The sequence below is a fragment of the Bactrocera oleae genome, chromosome 6 (assembly GCF_042242935.1).
Source record: "Bactrocera oleae isolate idBacOlea1 chromosome 6, idBacOlea1, whole genome shotgun sequence".
NCBI classification, from domain to species: Eukaryota; Metazoa; Arthropoda; class Insecta; order Diptera; family Tephritidae; genus Bactrocera; species Bactrocera oleae.
In genome coordinates, this window is record NC_091540.1 from 49,112,746 (window position 1) to 49,134,069 (window position 21,324).

General features: G+C 35.3%; 1 protein-coding gene across 6 annotated transcripts; it reads left to right on the plus strand.

Moving 5' to 3' along the window:
- Positions 1-293: 293 nt before the first annotated feature.
- On the plus strand, positions 294-19,722 carry LOC118679699 (carbonic anhydrase). 6 transcript variants are annotated; one of them, XR_004976436.2, is made up of 7 exons: positions 294-447; positions 1,341-1,666; positions 16,112-16,159; positions 16,682-17,094; positions 17,168-17,395; positions 18,729-19,223; positions 19,286-19,722. XR_004976436.2 is itself a non-coding variant. In XM_036362375.2 (6 exons), exons 2-6 carry the CDS (start codon positions 1,612-1,614, stop codon positions 18,978-18,980), a joined length of 996 nt encoding a protein of 331 aa, XP_036218268.2. In that variant the 5' UTR covers positions 294-447; positions 1,341-1,611; the 3' UTR covers positions 18,981-19,722. The 6 variants fall into 6 exon arrangements, 5 of the variants coding, with proteins under 5 accessions (XP_036218268.2, XP_069967142.1, XP_036218274.2 ...); XM_036362375.2 differs by having other exon boundaries at positions 18,729-19,722; XM_070111041.1 differs by having other exon boundaries at positions 299-477; positions 18,729-19,722.
- The last annotated feature ends 1,602 nt before the right edge of the window (positions 19,723-21,324 follow it).

Genomic DNA, 21,324 nt, shown 5'->3' on the forward strand with positions numbered 1-21,324 from the left:
CGTATAATGAAAATCTACATATGTTTGTATGCAACATCGGGCATCGCCATCGATAAACCATCAGTTTCACAAGTTCATCAACGCCTAAACGCCCCAGCAGACTTATGGCTCGCTATGCTTTGCCTCAGTACTATTGTCGACATGTTGTTGTTGTTATGCTTTCGCTTTTTATTGTTATTGTTAATTTTTTTTTTAGATTTTGAATGCCTTTGCTGGTGCGCTGGTGTGCTTGTGTGTTAGAGTGCTATTTTGTTCACCAGCTTACGCTAACTCAAGCTGGTCGCGCGCTGAACCATTTCAGTTCACTATTGAAGCGCGCGTCTTAGCGAACAGTTCGTGGCCAGCTACAACGGTTAGCTTGGGCAATAAAACATTTTGTTGCACATAAAGTTCAAATTAGGCGAAAAAAAGAAATTTTTCAAATTTCAACATACTTGATTTCGAATTGTAAGCGAAGAGAAATTGTTAAATGGCGAGGCATAAGTGAACAAAAGTTTGCGCAATAATTTGGACTCGGCTTAATTATAGCTGTTTGTGATTTAAAAATATTTTCCCAACTCGAATAACAAAAATGTTATCAAAAAAATCTAATAATATACAAGTATAACAAATTGAAATTTTTCGCACATTATGTACATATATTCAAAAATAAATTAAATTTTAAAATCAGTAAACGTAAAAATTCCTTTAACTAATGGAAAATTGTGTGAAATCTTCCTATTAACTTAATGATTTAAGCCGCGCTGAATTTTGTTGACGTTTATTGTTGTTGTTTGGATCAATCAGTGTCAGGCAAACAGACAGAGTCAATAATACAATAATAATTCTCCAATTGTGAGCGCTCCCATAATAGCAAATCCAAATAACGGCATTTATAGACAGCAAAATAGCAGTGGCGACAGCAGGCAAACACTATAAAACATATTTACAAAACTTAAACGCAAAATTGAAAAACCTAAACTTCAAAAAATGTTTAGCCGATTCGCCATTCATTAACGTTAAAGGAGTCTAACAGACCGGAATATTTTTCAATAGCCCTTGTAGACAAGTCTTCTATTGTTGTTGCTGTGTGAGAAAAAAAATTTACATAAAAATCTGTCGCAATTCAGTTGCACAGTCGGTGTCGGTTTTAAACGCAGTGCTTACCTGTAAATCCGACGTACGTCCGTCCGTTCAACCGTTGCTGTATGCCTGTTTGTCGTCTGCTCGGACTGATCTCCTAAGCTTTCACGCAGCGCTAGACTTTGAAGTCAGCGTCTGTTTGCCTGCCCGGACACTGCCCTATTTTTGTGTATGTCCGTACGTATGTATACTTGACAGTTATTTTTAAATATTCACAGCTGTGTTTAGGTATTGTCTTCGCGCAGAACAAGAAAGTGTGGTAGAAGCCAACTTTAGGTTAAACAGACACGTCGCGGACGCATTGCAATCTTGGCATCTGAACTACTAGTTTGTGTTCGTGTTCGAGTAAGTGAGTGGACGTCAAAACTTGGTGTGATTAAAACAAACAAGCGGCCAAAGTCTACCTATATAAATTACTTGTCTGGAAATTGTGACCGTATATCTTTCAGTTTTTGTTAATAAAAAAAAATTGTGTGTTTTCTAAGAAAAATGCAGATTTGTAATTTTAATGGCGCGACGCTGCTCGCTTTAATTTGCTGTAATGGTAAGTCGAGAGAAAATCAAATCATTAAAATATAAATATGTGTGTGTGTGTGTGTTACTTTTAATTGCACATTGCGTAATTACGCTTGCAGAGGTTCACTTAATAATCTTCAGAGATCGTAAAAAATCAGTTACAACCGAATTTACGACCAAAGCCGGAGTAGATTATTAAGTAGAAACATTTGCCTCTCAGTACATCTTAATAATCCATCCCACATAAACCAACGAAGGCCAGCAGGTTCGGCGTACTTTAATCAAAGATTTTAGAAAGATATTTGTTTTCTTCTATTCAGCGAAATCACCGGTTAGTAATCCCAAAAATTTACGCCGAGCTCTTTCTCAACGCTAGTCCTAACTGACTGAAGTAATCACATAATTTTTTTTAGCTGTTTTCGATGGCTGAATGTTTGAGTAAGTTTGTTAGTAATTAAGGTCGCCCAGGTCAACTAATAAGAAAATATATAAAAAATTTAACAATTATTCCATCGTCTAGTTCCACTCGATAGTCTTAGTGTGTATATTGTCTTTTTAATATTTCCCTTATACTACGAATATGCTTTTAATTCTTAATTGTCTCATCTACTTATTTTCATTTTCTTAATTAATCATTTAAGTGGTCGGCGCCAAAGTAGAGTGAGTGGGGTGAGTGTCTGTTAACCCTTCATTTCAACATTGATCGATTAAAAGTTTTATTTAATAACAGTATTGTTTGTTTATTGTTATTCTACCAACAATTGTCTCTCAGAAGGTAATTTCCAGAGACATTTTGAAAATTAAGACAGTGCCATTTTAGACGGCCTTCCTATTCATCATAGAGACACATATACATACATACTATGAGCTCTTCAAAAATATTGGTTATTTTTATACACTAAACAGTTTATCACGAAGTTTGTAACACCAAGAAGGAAATTTCGGAGATACTATAAGATATATATAATATCCTTTCCTACCCAAGAAGCTGCCCATATGTCGGAATCGCCAATATCGGATATAGCTGACATACAAATTGACCGAACAAAATCAAGTCCTTGATTGGAAAACGATTTTATTTAACAAATTATCTTCACGAAATTTGCCATGGATTAAATCTTTAAATATACTTGTATTGTTTGAATGGTCGATCAAAAGCAAGACAAACATATTTTTAAAAAATGCACCTATGAAAAATAGTATAGCTTCAGTGCAACCGAAGAATAACGCTTATTCTTCTTTTTTTTCTTAAATGTTGACACACTTGACCGTTGCTTTAAAAGCACCGTTATTATAATATGTAATCATTTCGTATCAAGGACCACTATATCAACATAAATGAATGCGATTGCGTTATTGGCATTTAAACTATAGTAGCAATAGATTTTATCCACTTTAGTTTTCATTTATCAACTACATATACATCCATATGTGTGTATGTTTATTTGATTTCGGGTAACCAACTTGATTTGATACATTTAGTCTAGCGTTTTCGACTTACTTTATCTCTTTACATTAAAAAAGTATCAAATGAGTAAGTTTTTGCATTTCGTTTATTTAACGTTTGTTAATAGTACTCGCTTACCCTTCATTTAGGTGTCTTCGTGTTATAAATGATCTATCAATATGATCGCTTCCAAAAATGTAATGAATATTTTTCACACAGTATCCAAAAAATGATATTATGAGTTATTATGTGAAAGATCTTTGGTTAATATATAAACATATACTAGTTGATATATAAACATATGTACCATATAGGTATATAATTGTTGCCGAAATCTTGTCAACCGAAAATGTAGTGTTATGAAATACTTGTAGCTGTTATTTCGAGGGAAAAAAAACAATTTCTTTCTTTGCATGTAACTACTAGACACCAATTGTTACTTTGTCCTCAAGAGGTATAAACTTTCCAAATAATAAAGCTCTTAAAACTTATTGGGTTAAGGAGACGGTTTTAAAATTGGACGATAGGCGTAACACCGCTCACCTTTAGGAGAAATCACATATCTCCGGACCTACTCGACCAATTTCAACCAAATTCGGTATATAATATTATCATAATATCATATCAATTATACCTGGTAAAAATAGGCGAAATCGACTACAGAAAATTTTGGGTTTTGAAATAGCTCTTAATCCGAGCGAGACGAACTAATTTTCTTTGCAGAAAATTACTAGACACCAACTGTTAATTGCACTCAATTTGTACAAACAGTCGTATTGTGGTGATCGTAATAATGTTAGCGAACCAATATTGAGCAACATTTTAAGAAACCTTTAGTCAATTGTTTAACATTTTTGTAGAGAACAGTTTGTGATATCTTGACCTTTCGTCAACATTACATCTCAGAGATTTTCTGTCAATAATTGTTTTTCTCCGTATAAGAATTTTATAATTACACAATCTGGGAGAGAGAAAGATGTAGTAATTCGTAATCCTTTCGTTAATAATTATATTTAAGGTCATGTAAGATCACAGAATGCATTCGTTTCTTATCTTGTTACAAAATGAATGTGGATCAAGCGCTACATTCTAACGGAATATTTCACGACTAATTGAGTTAAAAATTTAACTTTTTTTTGGCTGGTGCGTAAAGCAACTCAGTAATGGACTGCGGGCTGGAACTCGATGTGAAGATTTTGTAATCAAGGGCGTGCAACGAAAATGTTTCTGCAAGGTCTAACTGCAAAGCACATATCTCTATTGGGATCGTAAGGATTTGGTTATAAACACTTTAGGCTATTGATCAGGGTGAATGTTGCTTTAAATGTGATCTTATATAGTATTGTACAACTATGCGGATTATGTGGATGTGAATTTTTTCGCTCAGCTGATTACTAATTAAGTACGGAGAAAAGCTTAGCGTATTCTATGTTAAGTAGCATTATATAAATGCCTTTTTACAACTTCTTTTCATACTTCGCATATCTCCTTTACGTCTTTTTTTAATGTCACAAAGTAACACATTTTTTTTTAACTTATTGGAAATTAAGTTTTTTCTAATGGCATACCACTTTAGATGTAGTCTATATCGCATAGGAATGTTATTATAACCCATAAATCGTACAAAATTTTATTTAAATTTGAGATTAACCGTTAGCTTCTACTGCACCTAAGCTATAATGCGCTACAAAGGTGCATTTCATAACATATATTGAATAAAATGATATAAAAGGGTCATCATCATCATCATCTTGGTTTTGATCGGTCATCAAATGAGTAGCTTCTTGGGAAAAAAGAACGTGTGCGAAATTTCAGATCGATATCGCAAAAACTAAAGGTATCGCTCCCGTATATACAGACTCAGCTCGTCATGCTGATCCGGTGTTTCCTCCTTTCATAGCAAACTTAATATACCCTGTTCAGAAGACTATTAAATTGAAGATGCAATATTTTCATGCCACATATCGTTACATTACATATGTATATGTACATTTATGTATATATTTACTCGTAAAATATGTATGCAGGTATGTATGCATATAAATATATATAATCTATGTAAGCACTAACCGACGCCACTGGCCACCAACCAATGGAGCAGCTCAAACGAAAAGCGGAACAACGCACAAACCTGCAACTCGTAGCTGAGGAAAGAAATATGTTTCAGCATTCGCTGCATGACACCAATTAACACGATGGCAGATATGTATGCCGTCGTTGTCACAGGCACATTGATGGCAATGTTACCATTTACCAATTTTCAGCCTTTGCCATTGGAAAGAGTGTTTATAAGTGTGAGTACACATGTCTACAAGTATATGTATGTATGCGAGTTTGTTTGATTGTCAAATAATCCACTTTGATTGTGACAAAACTGGTCACCAGTGTCTTTCTGGCCATCAGGATGCAGTCATCCAGACGGTTGGTCAATCTACGATTTGCAGTTAGCGCGAATTTCGCAATTAGATACACGAAACATACAAAAACAACAAGAGCAATAGCAAGAGATAAAAGCAAGTAATAAAAGACAACGATAGCAAAAGGTTACTACGGGCAATGGATCGGTCTTTGGCGGCTCTGGGTTGCGTGTTGAACAACAACAGTCGTTGTTGTGGTCAGGAATGTTAACGTGCTTTGAGTATGAGTATGCCCGAAACTAGCAAATAAAGCGCATTGTTCGGAGTTAAACTGTTTCGCATGAGTCGCCCGGCACTGCGATAGTCAAGCGATTTCACTGTTTAGAGACTTAATTTAGTTTTTTTTTTTTAACATTTATGTGTTGCAGATTAAGGTGTCTTTCAACCAAAAAAAAAATTGCCAATTTGCTTATGTTATGTAAATTTGTTTAGTAGTTGCACAGATCGAGATATGATTTTCGAAATTGTTTTATGGCTAAGATTTCGATCGGATCCAAAAGAATTGTTTTTTTACACGAAGGCAAATATCTTGTCTTGTCTTGGCGTAGTATAAGTTTAGTGTATATAAAGTTTGCCACGAAGTTTGTAACACTCAAACTTAAACGTCAGATCATTAGCGCGAGTAGATTTAGCCAAATCCGTCTGTCCGTCTGTCTGTAAATACGCGAACTAGTCTCTCAGTTTTTGAGATATGACTTTGAAATCTTGTACACGAAAAGAAGGCCATAAAACTATTCAGTTAAGTGCATCAACTTAAATGCTGTCATTTGAATAACAAATTTACTCAAACACAGCCTTAAAGACAGTGGAAACATCACATGTGGCTAAATAATCAATATGGTTTAAAAAATCAAAAAAACATGCTTTAAAGCACATTAAACTAAAAAGTGAAAAAAAAATATTTTATTAAGAACTGACAGTAATATATATATAGGTATATATTTGCATTATTGATTAAGACTTCTAAGATATAACTTTCAAAATCTTTCCATCGCCAGTTTGGAGAAAGCTACAAGACCACTTACATTACAAGTATAATGAGATCATAATAAAGATTCGTTCACATCAAGAGTAAGTACATCTTCGTCAGTAGATCAGCTATATTAACCACAAAAGAATCTATAGATACAAGAGAGAAACTAAAATTTTAAAATAATAATGATTCATGTCTTAAGAAGTACATTTTCTGCAAGTTTGCAGACCTCAGGCTCAAGGCATTTGACTCAAAATTTCCGACATGGTAGAACACCCTGACCGTCTTACCCTTCTTTTGGTTGTTAGTGTAGTGAATACCTTGTGGATCTCAGAAAACGGTGGCCATAGCCTTTCCGGCTGAGTCTTCACCTTCTTCGAAGCAGGTTCCGCGGGTGAAGTCCGTCGTTTCGACTGTTCCCTCATCTATGGTATGTAGCAATAGATAGGTTTCCTGGGTGAAGTCCACTGTTTGGACTATTCTAATATTATATGACTAGTCCATGGTATGTAACAGTAGATCCATGTTTCGTTAATGGTTACGAAACAACGCAGAAACTCTTGGTTTTGCTGTTCAAAAGAATGTACCAGCGATGATGCTAACTACTTATCAGGCCGTCCTCGTAGCCTATTCTTTCAAGTAATATACATACATATGTATGTATTGTATATAAAGAATTCTAACCTAATACTGTAAAGTCGTATAAACATTTGATATTTTGATTACTGTGATGAGAGCTTACACCTACATACATAAGTTTTGATTGGTCATTACTCAGAACTTTCACTAGTTAATTCACCAGAGGACCGTAAACGAAACGAACAGCATTAATTAATAGAAGCTTTGTAAAATATATTTAATCGTTACTTGCAACGATACAAAAACATGAAAATTCCCTAGCAATTATAGTTGTACAGAACAAATTACAAATAGCGGTAGTCGTCAACCGTTTTACATATTTTCAAATGCCTAAATAATTACGCCGACATGCATACACACATACATTTGTTTATATTTCTATAAAAATGTCAGAAGCACAAAGCTGTCAATATTCCCACTTCAAAAATAATCCCAAAGCAGAAAAAATTCTTCGATGACGCTACACATCCGCTTTGCATTCCGCTGACAAACGTTTATTAATCAGCGGCATAACAATCAACTATTGTTACATTTAAATATATACATATAAACATAAATATGTATGTATGTGGTGGCATTTAGTTTGAATTTGTTGATTTTCGCACTTAAGTAGAAATCAACAGCAAAAAGCGCATACTTATTAACACACTCATACGAGCCGATATACCATATTTACATGCTATTTGATGAATCTACTTATTTATGTATGTAGCCAGTTATGACGCAGTCAATTTATGGAAAAAAAGTATTTAATGTTCTGCCACACGAAATAGAAGCATACAAAAGCGAAAATAATGTAATCTGCTACCTCGATTGCTAATGTAGAGCTAATTAGGTATTTATGCATGAAAAAATTACACAATTTTCGAAAATTAAAAAATGGTGATTTTTGGAAAATTGGAAATCGGAGATATGTCCATATTGCAATAAATATTTCAAAAGTTTGAGGAGCGAGTGCGGCCTTCACCGTGGTTGTAAACAAAAAATTATTAATCTTCATTGTCTATAAAATGACCCACGGTTGCAAAAAGTTGGTTGGTTAGTTGAAAAGAGAGACGCAAGAGCCCCAGATCCACGCATGCTCTACATTCCGCCGAATCCAATTTTCTAAAGGTGGAATCTTAATGGTAGGTGCCCTGTGCTGACTCCTTTTGTCTAAAGGTTTAAATTTTTTTGTCTGTACACCATCAACCCTAGCCCAAAATAACCATGTGGTATGCAGTTGGTATGTCCACGTAGCAGACGACCTTAAAGTTCCCCCTGTCGAATAGAATTTCTAATTCATTGATCCAAGTGATCTGGTAAGCGATTTGTATACCCTATTCATCGTTTATGGCTTGTCTATTGCTTAGCACATGACTTAACCAGGCCAGCAGATTCTGATTAATGTCAATAGAAGCGATAGCATATATCAGTGCAGCCGTACTAGAGTTGTTGAATGCACCTTCCACGTCAATGAATTCCGCTAGGGCGAATTCTCGTTTTTCAAAGGAACTTTCGATTGTCCCAACTACTTTATGTCGGGCGGTATCAATCGATTTTCGTTTGACATACGCGTTCTGCCTGTTGCGTTGGGTTGGATTTGTCTTTTGATAAGATCGGCGCAGATCCTTTTCACTTTTTTTAGTAGGAAGGTTGTTAAACTGATCGATCCGTAGGACTTTGACAAGGAGTAGTTTTCTTTTTCGGGTTTCGGTATTTATATAACTTTGACCGCCTGCCATCTATTTGGCGTATACGCTAAACGAACACACGCATTATACTAGGTCACTCAAAACATAAGACCGTCATCCTGACTGGGTAGCATGACAGTCGGAATTGTCTCGCGTCAGACCGAAGGAAATGACTATCTAATAATATTTTTTATTGATTCCTTACACTTTTTCTGTCTATTTGACCACAGAATAAACCATAGTGTGGGGTTTATTCATTAAAAGCTGAATATGAGTATTTTCTCTGGATCACACTCGTAATTGGATAAATAAAAGAAACTAACTAAATTTATTAATTATCTATGTTTATGAATGAAATTATTCATCATTATATGTAATTAATTAATTACACAATTTAATGAATAGAAAATTTTAATATTTTTTATTAGTATTAATAATGTATATACTTATAACGAATAAATTACTGATCTACAATGATCATGCACATTTTATTTGAATGCGAATATAATTTAGAGCTGACAACATGCCATAAATGGGAACTAGCCTCGCACTTGTTGTTAATTCCGATCACTGAAACGGCGATGAATATTTCGACTCTGGATGGCGCCTGACATGGAACTCATCATTTTTTACAATTATCAGTAAATGATTTCCTACAATTATACATTATATATGTATGTAAATTGGTTCACATTTTTTTTTCTTCAAGTCAACATTAAAGTTTACACTTTCCAGACACATTTCGTGCTTTCACACCCCTGTTTTTATTCACAAGTGAGTGTGAGAGCTTTGGGTAAATGCTTTCACGAGTCAAATATTGCTTACCTTAACCCAACAATCTTTCTCACGAGACATGCCTTCCATATAGGCTTATTTACATACATACAAATATGAGTATATATATATATATAATATTTCATTTAAGTCCGATTGGAGCGTGGAGACGTTATAATTGCTCCCGCTTTATTTACGGTAGATTGCAATCTAGAGTACAAGTGAAAAAATATCCTGCCATTAAAGATGCATCCATGTCTTGGTCGCTTCGTTATTTTTAATAGTCATAACTTCGAAGTTTTAGAAAAATTCCCCTATTCTGGACTGAAATTTGAAGAAGCACTGAACGCCCAACATAGAATGACTCGCGCCAACAAAGCTACGCTCGACTGTGTAGGCAGTTAAAAAGTAAAGATCGCTCTCAAAACACTAAAATATAATATGTCTGATCTTGTCGATTAACCAATGAGGAAGCAGCGTGAACGATTTACTCGTTGAAGAGTAAGCAGTATAGCTGCAAACACGTCATTATAATTCATAGATTATGAAGAAAGCGGTTCATGTTGGTTCGTTAGAGTGGTAAGCCCACGCCATCGCCAAAAGCTTTTAAAGTGGTGATAGGGTTTATCAAGGGAAACAGAATGACCTTGCTCGACTTGACATTTCGAACGGGGCTTACTTGCGACTTCCACTTTTCAAAAAAGGATGGAAATGTTTCTTTCCGGAAATATGTGAATTTGAATACTTAGTACTTCAAATGATCTTAGATACCTTTATCCCTTTGGAGGTCTTTAAACCCAGAATATCTTTAATGGAAGAACGGTCAGCAAAACTATTCTAAACCACTACCGTCAGAGAGTATGGCACTCAATCTAAACCATTGTACTTATCGGATTCGTCGAAAAATTTCACTCCTTTGTAAACCCACACGTTTCAACAGTATTTTATGTTTGACTCTACAGTTTATAACAATACTAATTTTCTAATTATTAGTACTCTATTTTAATGACTCTTAGAATACAGTTATTAATTGGATTTTAATTTATCGAGTGTGAAATTCACTTCACTGTGCGGAACCAGCCCTACCTTGGCAACTTTAAGATTATTAAAAATTGAATTTGTATTTATGTGCCATTAAATAATCGGAACTCGTGGAAAAATATATAAAAAAATCTTAATATGTATATTCTTGCAACGTATAAGTCACTATACATTTTCCCTATTAATTGTGTTTTCTCTTTAGAACAAATATCCGTAAGCTTCCATTGTTATTTGACTTATAGACAGAGTGTCTGATTTTACAAAACCACCGGCTTATTTCCATACCAGTTATTAATTGCATGGGTGTGTTGCAATTAAAATAATCACTAGCACAGGATTCAATTAATATTTCAATTAAAAATTCACTGACAAACTGTAATGTACTATTCCAAGTGTGCACCTTCACCTTTACAACTGCATTGGATATCTAAAATAAAACCTCTTTTACGACACGGGAATATAAAATTTCACATCAGTAAGACCGTATCCGATGTATTTGTGCAAAATTTCCCACATTGCGTATCTATTTTATATTATATTTAAACGTGCGATTTCATAACTACAATAATTCAGTTATAATGATGAGAGTAGTTTGATAAATCGGTTTGTAAATAAAAAGTTTTAACAAAAGATTAACACATCCTTAGATCTCTAACGGCATTTCAAATAGCTTAGAGGAAGCCTTAGCTAAGCTTAGTGTTATTGGTATAAAGTTAGTCACTTCATGTTATAAAATTTGTCACGAGTTACACCAATTAAACTGCGTGAGCAAACCGAATGGATAAAAAAATTTGTTTAGATATGTACAACCTTTTTTTAGATTCGTGTAAAGTATGATTTCCTTATGTCAATTAGGGTTTGGCAGCTGTTTATTTACAATGTCTGGTAGAGGTCACAAAAGAGATGCTTGGCAACGTATTTGAGGGCCCTACATTAATCAAACGCATCATTATTAGTGACGATATATATTAGTGACCATATATATGATTATGATGTCGAATCGTTCCTACAATATAGCGATTGGCGCTCAAAAAATGAGCTTAAACCGAATAAACCACGTCAAAGTCGATCAAAAATCAATGGGATGCTCACAGTCCCCTTTGATTACCTGATGTGGTTCACCATGAACTCGTTTCACAGAGTCAAACTATCAATAAGAAAAACTACCGAATTTGTAGACACAAACTTCATGGATTTGCCACTATGATAATACGTCCCTGCGTTCTAACATGATTGTGTCATTGCTCAACCACCGTATTCGTTAGATTTGGCTCCCTCTGCCTTTTTTCTGTTTTCGTAACTGAAAAATCTGCTTCGGGGAAGCGCCATGAATCCATTGAAGTCAATAAAAATCATTTGCTGAAGACGCTGAGACCATCACCGTCAAGGCTTGTTTTTATTGGCTCAAAAGGCGCCTATTTTAAAGGCGATAATAAAGATTTGTGCAAAAACAAGTGAAAATGTTGTTTTCCTTTGTGTTCAGCTCGGGTATAATTGGTATATCGCCTTAATATCTGTAAGAAAAGCGACAACTAATTTTAGTTGGGTTATTTAAATCATAACACGGTCCAGAAGAAGAATAATAGATATAAAACTCACGACAATTTCGTCCCGTTATTTTTTAATTTTCGATTTAAATTAGGTTCAAAGCCCCACCACCATAAGGTCAATTCTGTTAAGTGATTCCAAGCGGGTTTAAATCTATTCAAATGCCTCCATTAGAAAAGTTTAAAAGATTAGTAAAAATACGTTTAAAATGTAAGCGTCAATTACTGCTTATGTCTACTTTTTTCACTCACTGTACGAATATTTTGAGTTAATAGATCATACGTGCTATTAATAATACTATTTACACGAAACGTTCAATTTCTATTTAAAACGCTTCCGCCTGCTGTTGACAGCTCCGAGTTACATAATACATTCAAATATTTGTAAATCGTGAGTGTGTGAGTACAGTTATTTGATTTTCGTTATAAATGTAATGCCGACGATTATTCTTTTGAAAAATCATCACCGCCGGGCGATGACATGAGCGTAGACGCCCTCGCATGTCTGTTAGAATTTGTTTACCAAATCTGGCTTTCGTTTGAATTCCTGCGCGCGTACCGTTAATGTAATTAGAATAATTATTTTTACACCGACACGCAGATAGGATAGTTAGTTAACTCTATTTAATAAGATGAATTGACTTTTCATTGGGTGTGTACATTAACCGACTACTCGATCTCAAATATGACTTAGAATCGTTGACCGATGTGGTCATAGCTTTCTTTAAATGATCTGACCGCTACTAAAGATACCAAATTTTTGGAAATCTTTCTATGAAAAGTGTGATCCCAGAAATAGTCAAAATTCTTTTCGTAATAATTAAGCGAAAAACACCTGGTTGGCCGTTATTTCCCTTCCGCTTTTTTGCTCTTCATTCAATGCTCTATAAAAAGTGTACAGTAATACCTTCCTCGTAGAAGCCCCTCTCCTTATTTGCGAAGAATTCGGACAGCCACTTTTCACAAGCCTCTTTTGAGTTCAACTTCACACCACCAAGGGCATTCGCCATGGACAGGACAAGGTGGTAATCACTTGGCGCTACGTCCGGGCTATATGGTGGAGGCGATAAAACCTCCCATCCGAGCTCCCGTAGCTTCTGACGAGTCATCAACGAAGTGTGTGGTCTGGCGTTGTCCTGGTGGAACACTACACCCTTCCTGTTGGCCAATTCTGGACGCTTCTGGTCGATCGCCTGCTTCAAGCGGTCCAGTTGTTCGCAGTAGATGGTAGAATTAAGCGTCTGGCCATATGGGAGCAGCTCATAATGGATGATTCCCTTCCAATCCCACCAAACAGACTGCAAAACCTTCCTGGCCGTCAATCCCGGCTTGCCCACTGCTTGGGACGATTCACCGGCCTTCGACCACGACCGTTTTTGCTTGATATTGTCGTATGTGATCCATTTTTCGTCGCCAGTTTCAGCAGCATATCGCAGGCGTTGATTCGGTCCAGAAGGTTTCTTTGCGTCAAATTATGCGGCACCCAAACATCAAACTTTTTTTTGTATCCAGCCTTCTGCAGATGGTTCATAATGGTTTGGTGATTAACTCCCATCTCCTGGGCGATGTCACGAGATGCCATATGCCGGTCTAACTCGATGTATTCCATGATTTGATCGGTATTTGTCGTCACAGGTCTTCCTCCGGCTGGCTTATCCATGGTGTCGTTTTCACCGGCTCTGAATCGTCGAAACCATTCCTCCGCGGTTCGAAGTGATAGAGTACCATCCCACAAAACACCATTAATCTCACGGAAAGTTTCTCTAGCGGATTTGCCTTTAACGAAGGAAAACTTTAAAATGGCGCGAATTTCGGCGTTAGTGAACTCCATGTTTATACGTCTATAACTGTTGAACGCAATATCCAAACTAATCATGCATAGCGTTGTTTTGTAGGTTATGTTAAGACCTTTCAAGTTATGTATAGTGTTGCCAGATACGAGCTCTGTAGCGCTTTGTACATGCCGCGAAATTCAAAAGACAAAAAAGCAGAAGGGAAATAACGGCCAACCTTATATAAACCTTTTACATCTTTTAGTTGTTGCTGTAGCAGCATACAGCAGTCCTCGAAAAGTTTTGGAGACTGCTGCAGACTGTCTAAACAAAGGTACCGTTAATCTTCCAATGGCAGTAAATATCAATGTTTTTAACAAACTTCTTGATATATTGGGTTTCCGTTTAAACCATAACAAGATTCTTAGGGAGGTTATCTTTTACTATTTAAAAAGTCGCTTCAAAGATAGTTTTAATTAAAATCATTTATCCCTCTGAAAAGTTTTCTCGCTGTATCCTCTATAATTTATGATTAAGTGTGGCGTGTGCCCAGAGCCGTACGAAAGGGAAATAAATGCCCTGATACAATATATAGCCTTGTTTATCGATATGGAACATACAACGTATTGAAAGACATAACACTACGTGCCATAACAAAACAAGTCTTTAACATATTTTAATAAATAAGACAAGGACAGAGATCTTGAGGCACGTCTACCAAGTAGCTGTGAAAATATGTACTTGTAGAACGGATGGCCTCAATATTTCTATCGCCCACTGTAATGTTGAACGGCTTCGCATGAATAGCATTTACATTCGGGGCAATTATAAGCATATTAATGACTCAACCAGTCGATGGGCAAAGTTTTAATATCCTACATTCTATTAATTTCTTATCCAATCATGATACTCGATATATGATTCCGATCTCTAACACGATGAAAATGAAGCTATATACAGGTCTACTAAGCCTCTCCAATTATAAAAAAAAAGTCATAAAGTCAGCTTATACTCTAAACTAGTACAACAGTATAACCGATTTAAATATACAATATTTTTCCATCTTGCTGGCAATATGTGCATTCCATCCCAAAATAACTGGACCCGCTTGACGGCCAAGAATGAATCAAGCCAATTTTTGATACCCTGTTTTGGTGTCAACCGTATTTCAGTGACGGCATGCTGCATCAACCGGAACAAGTGGGTATGTCTGGGCAATAAGGTCCGTGAGATAAAACTTCACAGTCGCTGTTTTCCAAATAGTTTCTAACTGGTCTTGCAACGTAAGGCCGAGCGTTGTCATGATGAAAAATTTTTGGCTCGTGTCTAGTCACAAAATCCTGGCGTTTTTTGGCAATGGCTCACTTTATTTTGATGAGTTGTTGTCGGTAGCATTCCTTATTGATGGTTTCTCCCGGTTTTAGAAGCTCATAATAAAGCACACCCTTGTGATCCCACCATGGGTATAATGCGGGTATTAGCCTAGGACGTTCTTCGTATTCCAAGCCAAAATCGCCACTTTTAAATCACTCAAACCACTTTTGGCAAGTTCGCTCAGCTAGAGCATGTTCATCACAAACTTCCATCAAAATATGATGATTTTCGGCTGCCATACTAAAGTAATGAAAAACACAACAACACTTTTTCAGGCATGAATGAATGAAAAAAACTTAATAGTGAAGTGACTCCATCTCTTGGCAAACCGCGCGAATATATGTAGTATCGTATTTTTTTATTATTTGTTGTACCAATATGACTTTGGAACCCAAAAATGAGAAATCTAATTTTAAAGATGGCAAGTAAACAACCTATGAAATACAATGAGATTTTTGGATATTTTTCGAAAAGAATTTCGCAAATTTAATTCAGTTTATGTAATAAACAAATTAAATGTATGGCGAGACGAGCATGTGCTCTAAAAATAAACTCAATTGCAAACAATTTAGTTTAACACTGAATCCCAAATTTAGCACTTTCGTGGCGCACGCTATTAGCAACCACCACTTCTTACGGTTAATTGAGCTTTCAATCGCGAACAACTTAATCAAAACGTCGTCGGATGTCTGCAAGCGTAATAAATTATCACTCTTTCAATAATGAGTGCAAATAAAATTTCAAATTGAGTGCGTACACTTTCTTATTTAACTAAAAAATACTCATATCTCGTGCTCTTTGTTCTTCTTTTTACAGTTTTTGGTGTGACATTTGCAAACAATTTCGCCTACAATGGAGCAATGGGTAAGTAAAGACGTAAATTTACTAAATTTATCTGTCTCCAGATATGGAAGGAGTTTTAATTACGATTATAAAACAAAAGCTCTTCAGCTGTTAGATAAGAGATATCTTTAAATTTAGTACTTCGACTTCTGCCCTGCTTTCATAATTTCAGCTCTTAAGTGATCCACCTATTTGAGACTAACGAAGAGAATAGACGGATCGTTTAAAACAAATATCCTCAGAATTTACAAAAAAATAGGCGCTCCGGCACCACTTAAGCTTAAGTAACCGGAATACCTAGATCCACATCTATATCCGATCAGGGACCATCACTTAAGAGCAGTCCCTAACAAAAACATAAGGATGCAAAATGGGAGGATCCTCGCTTCATTGAAAATACTTCATATTATTGAACGAACTAGAATGAAGAGAGACTCATATCTATTAGAAAGAAGTTTTCCTTTAATATCACCAATCTAAAAATTCTTATTTAATTAGGGTTGGTAATTTTTTCATCGTAAATAATTTTTAATTTCTTTATAGGACCCGATCATTGGGGTGAACAGTTCAGTACGTGCAGTGGCAAACATCAAAGTCCGATCAACATTGACTCGGTCAATGTGATCAGACGAACTTATCCACCACTAAGTGCTGACAATTTTGGTTCGGAACCAATTAGCGGTGAAATATTAAATAACGGTCATACAGTGGTCGTACGTCTTGAGTACGCCAAAAAACGTCCAACCGTATCGGGTGGTCCACTAGTGGGTGAATTTATTTTTGAACAGTTACATTTTCACTGGGGCGATAATGATACAATCGGCAGTGAGGATCGCATCAACAATGTCTCTTTTCCAGCTGAGTTGCATATGGTTTTTAGGAATACCAAGTATCCCACCTTCGAGGAAGCGGCGGCGAAAAGTAATGGTGTGACTGTTTTGGCGTATTTCTATAAGGTTCACCATTCATTTATTCACCATTTTCAGTTTTATATTAATGCTTTATTTTCATATTTAATAAATTTTTTAGATAACAAGAAAAGATAATCAAGAATATGATGAGTTCACAGAGCTGTTAGAACATGTAGTCAAGCCTGACACGGTGGCCAAGTTCCGTAATCCACCAATTCTTTGGGATTTCAGTAACATTGAAATTGACGATTATTATACTTATATAGGATCGTTGACTACGCCTCCTTGTAGTGAGGATGTGACCTGGATTGATTTTAAAGAGCCGGTATACATCTCAGCAAATCAGGTTAGAATCTCATGGCTTTCAGTATTTGTAGTGTTAAATGGAACTTAGCATTATATGTCAAAAAGTTTCTCTTCACAGCACTGTCTTTTATTCCTGCTTATGCTTTAAAGTAGTCAATTCATAAAAAAAAAATTTTAGGTTAGCAATTTTAATATAAGATAAATTTACTCGACTATAAATACCAGAAAGTCATACCACTTTAAATAAATATTAGTTCTTATTAATTATACGAGGTCAATGAAAGCTCGGGAAAACCTTGAAAGCTTAAACTTAAATCATTTATATCCACAACAATCGTTCAACAAAGTACACACTCCCTCATTCAATCAAAGTATCGATTGTGAAATACGTATGCCTGAAACTTCAGACGAATAACGACGGATTTAACAAAAACTCAAAAAACCATTCAAGGGATGGAAAAATTTAGTTTCGATTTGTGTAAACTGAAGGGAGTATATTAAGTTCGCCACAAAGTTAAAAGCACCCAGAAGGAAACGTCGGAAAGCTCGTAAAGTATAAGTATAGGTATAACCAAATCTAGGCGCAAAATATCACCATGACAAGCCAAATCGATTTAGCTATGTCTGTCAGTCTGTCTGTATATACGCGAACTAGTCTCTTACATTCTGAGATATCCATCTGATCACTATAGAATATATATGAAAAACTTTTGGATTTACCAAGATATCTTCACGGAATTTGGCACAAATTATTATCCAAGACAACGCTACAATAGCCGAAAAAATTTTTCAATTCGGACCACTAAAGTATTCCAACTGACCGATCAAAATCAAGATAATCTTTATAAGAGGGCTGAGCCCATAACGGAGTGCATTTGTTTTTTCGATTTATAGCTAAACTCCACTGAAGTTGAAATTTCACAACTTCGTATTATCAGTAACCACTCAACATTTACAAAAAATTTAAGTTGAGTTGTTATTGTCTTACAACTTTCTTGTTGCGCTTAATATTACAACATGGAAGATATGCATTACCTCGTAAACGGCTGTAGATATTTTCCTTCATACACAATAACATAGATTCTTTAGATAGAACCATTCAATTTTCATTACAACTTTAGTTTAGTAAGTATTCGGAGGTTGAAAGAGACTCAACTTCGACGCGAACTAAATGAACAACTATATAAATAATATAATAAAAGATATGTAAGCTTATCAAAGGCTTGTGAAGGACCCTTCATTGTTTAATTTAGATCGTTAAGTCTAAAAAGCAACGTTTTCGTTCTTAATTACTCTCTTAACTGACATAAACTTATTGTTTTTTTTTACAATTTTATTATCTTTTTTTTTTGTCACCTCTATTTTTCATTTAGATCGAACGTTTCCGTCATCTTCACACCCACGACAATTCGCCAATGACCCACAACTACCGCCCGCTTCAGCCGCTTAATGATCGCACCGTCTATTCATCGCTTACGTTGAGAGAACCAAGTCGTCGTAACAAACAACCGGCTAGCGCTATACCTTTTGTTGATAATTTGGCTGGCGGTGCCACGATGCAGAAGCCTTTTGCGATCGCTGTTATAGCCATGATGCTCTCGCTTAGTTTGTTTGCCGCTGTGTGAATAAAAATAACTAAATTATCTTAAATGAAATGGATTAACAGTATATATTTCCTTACCAATTACTTTTGTATTGCTAGTTGGGTAACAGTTATAACTTTTCTTATTCGACGCTTACCAAAGTATTAGTATTGCATGCCTAGCCTATGTGCTCAAGTATATACAAGTGTGTACAGTAGGTTGAGCGGTAAATGTGTGATGGAAATTTTACATCAGATTTCGGAAATCTCAACATATACTTTGATCGTAATATAGTAAATTTTAATACACTGGAATAAATTCATTCAATTTCATTCATTTTTTAATAGTACCAAAGATGTCACCATAAATTTTGATACCCACAAGTTTAGTAGTCTCCTATCGAAAATAAATCGTATGTGATATCTTTAATACCGGATTTATCGGCTGAGAGAATTGAATTTGACAAAATTGTACGCATAATTTTTTAAGAAGGACTCTAATTAACATATATTCTACCATTTGTATACTATTAATAATTTAAATACATACGGTAATTCAACCAGTATGTACATAATCAAAGAATTGTTAATTAAGTTCTCGTATTCATATGTATATACATTCGTGTAATTTTAGTTATAATTAATTGAAAGCACTATTCTTACTACATACATACCATCTGAAGATTAAGTTAAATTTATACATATGCGCATTAGAATCTGTTTGTAGATTTTTTGTTTTCTAAGTGAAATTTTAAAATAAAACCAAAATTATTTTCTAAATCTTCTATGTGGTCGTTTTGTACTTACATATATAAGAATATTTAAAAATGAAAGGATTGTTGTGCAATTTTCAGAATTAGGAATTTTTACTGATAGAAATATGTATATCACTTAGCAGCGCCATAAACTAGATCTATCGAAATTTATTCACAAAACAACAGGCTGCCTTTGAGAATTAAAAGCCCCGCTTGTAATCGTTGAGAAGACAAGAGCACGTACTCAGAGAGCAACTCACTTTGGCTTAGATTTTTTAGGGCAAAGGTTTAACTTATTCAATGACGTTCTTGCTTCTCAGTGAACATCGTAATTTGTGGTATGACTGGAAATCGAAATAAGGATTCGCATAACCTTTTTGAAAGATGAAAATCGGAAACTGTCGATTTTATGTTAGTAAGTCCTTAAAAAGATTCGATTCAACACCGTAAGTCCTGTTGCTTTGGCGTCGATGTAGATCAAGACACATAAGTAGGTATACCGAGATTTCTCGTTGATGATAGACCCAAACATTCGATGAAGATTGTTGCCAAAATGAACGAATCGGATACATACAAAAGCAAGCAAATTGGGTGTCATATGAATTAAAACCAAGAAACATTAAACAATGATTTGGTATGTCGGAAATGCTGCATAAACGCTACAAAAAGAAGTTGTCTTTGCATCGGATTATAACTGGATCTATTAGACAACCGTAAGCGCAAAAAATCATATATGAAACCTGGCCAATCAGCTGAATCAACGGCAAAACCTCATATTCATGACGCCAAGGTATGCTCTGTGTTCGGTGGGATCTGAAGGGCGTGCTGTGCTAAAAGCTTCTAAAATCGGCTTAAACCGATTGGGATTACCGAAAAATGTCTGGAATTTAGAACTAGACACGAGCAAATAATTTTCCTCATGTTTAAAGACCGGTTAAAAACTATCGGCTGGAAATTTTGCCCCACTCATCTTATAAACCAGACCTTGTCCCTTCTGACTACCATTTGTTCCGTTCGAAGCAGAACGCCCTCATTGGAATACGGTTCACATCAGAACATTGCTTTGATTGATTTTTTGCCATCAAGCGGGCGCAGTTCTTTTGGGATGGAGAAATGTTATATCTTCAGATGGGCAATAATTTAAACAATACTATTGTATATGTTGTGTAAAAAAAACGTTCAAATTTAGAAAAAACGTAACAAATATAGTTCCCTGAATTTACATGGAAATATTGTACATCCTCTGACAATACGCTTCAGTTTTTGTAGATAATTAACTCTACGAATAAATACCCGTTATAGAGTAGTTTAAGATTCAACCTTTTCACCTTCAATTAAAACGACTTCAAGTTTTCATTGAATACAGCTTCTACATTTAACATCTCCGAAAGCATACTTATGTGTTTGCTCACACGCTATTGGTCGAATTGGGATAAATATGTATGAATGACGTTAAATCAGAGAATGTAAATGAGTAGAGAAGGAGCAAATGTTAGCAGTACTAAAATGTTAATTGCTAAGAAGGAACATCGAAAACGCGCAAGTTCGAAAATAAAATGTCACCACAGCTGTCAATTTACGCAACGAACTACACCACTCTATAAGCAAAATGTATATACATACATATGCAGA

Coding starts and splice junctions, on each gene's coding strand:
- LOC118679699 (XM_036362375.2), top strand. CDS start 1,612: ATGCAGATTTGTAATTTTAATGGCGCGACGCTGCTCGCTTTAATTTGC. Junction 17,095..17,167: donor TTTTGGCGTATTTCTATAAG/GTTCACCATTCA, acceptor TAAATTTTTTAG/ATAACAAGAAAAGATAATCA. Junction 17,396..18,728: donor TATACATCTCAGCAAATCAG/GTTAGAATCTCA, acceptor TTTTTCATTTAG/ATCGAACGTTTCCGTCATCT.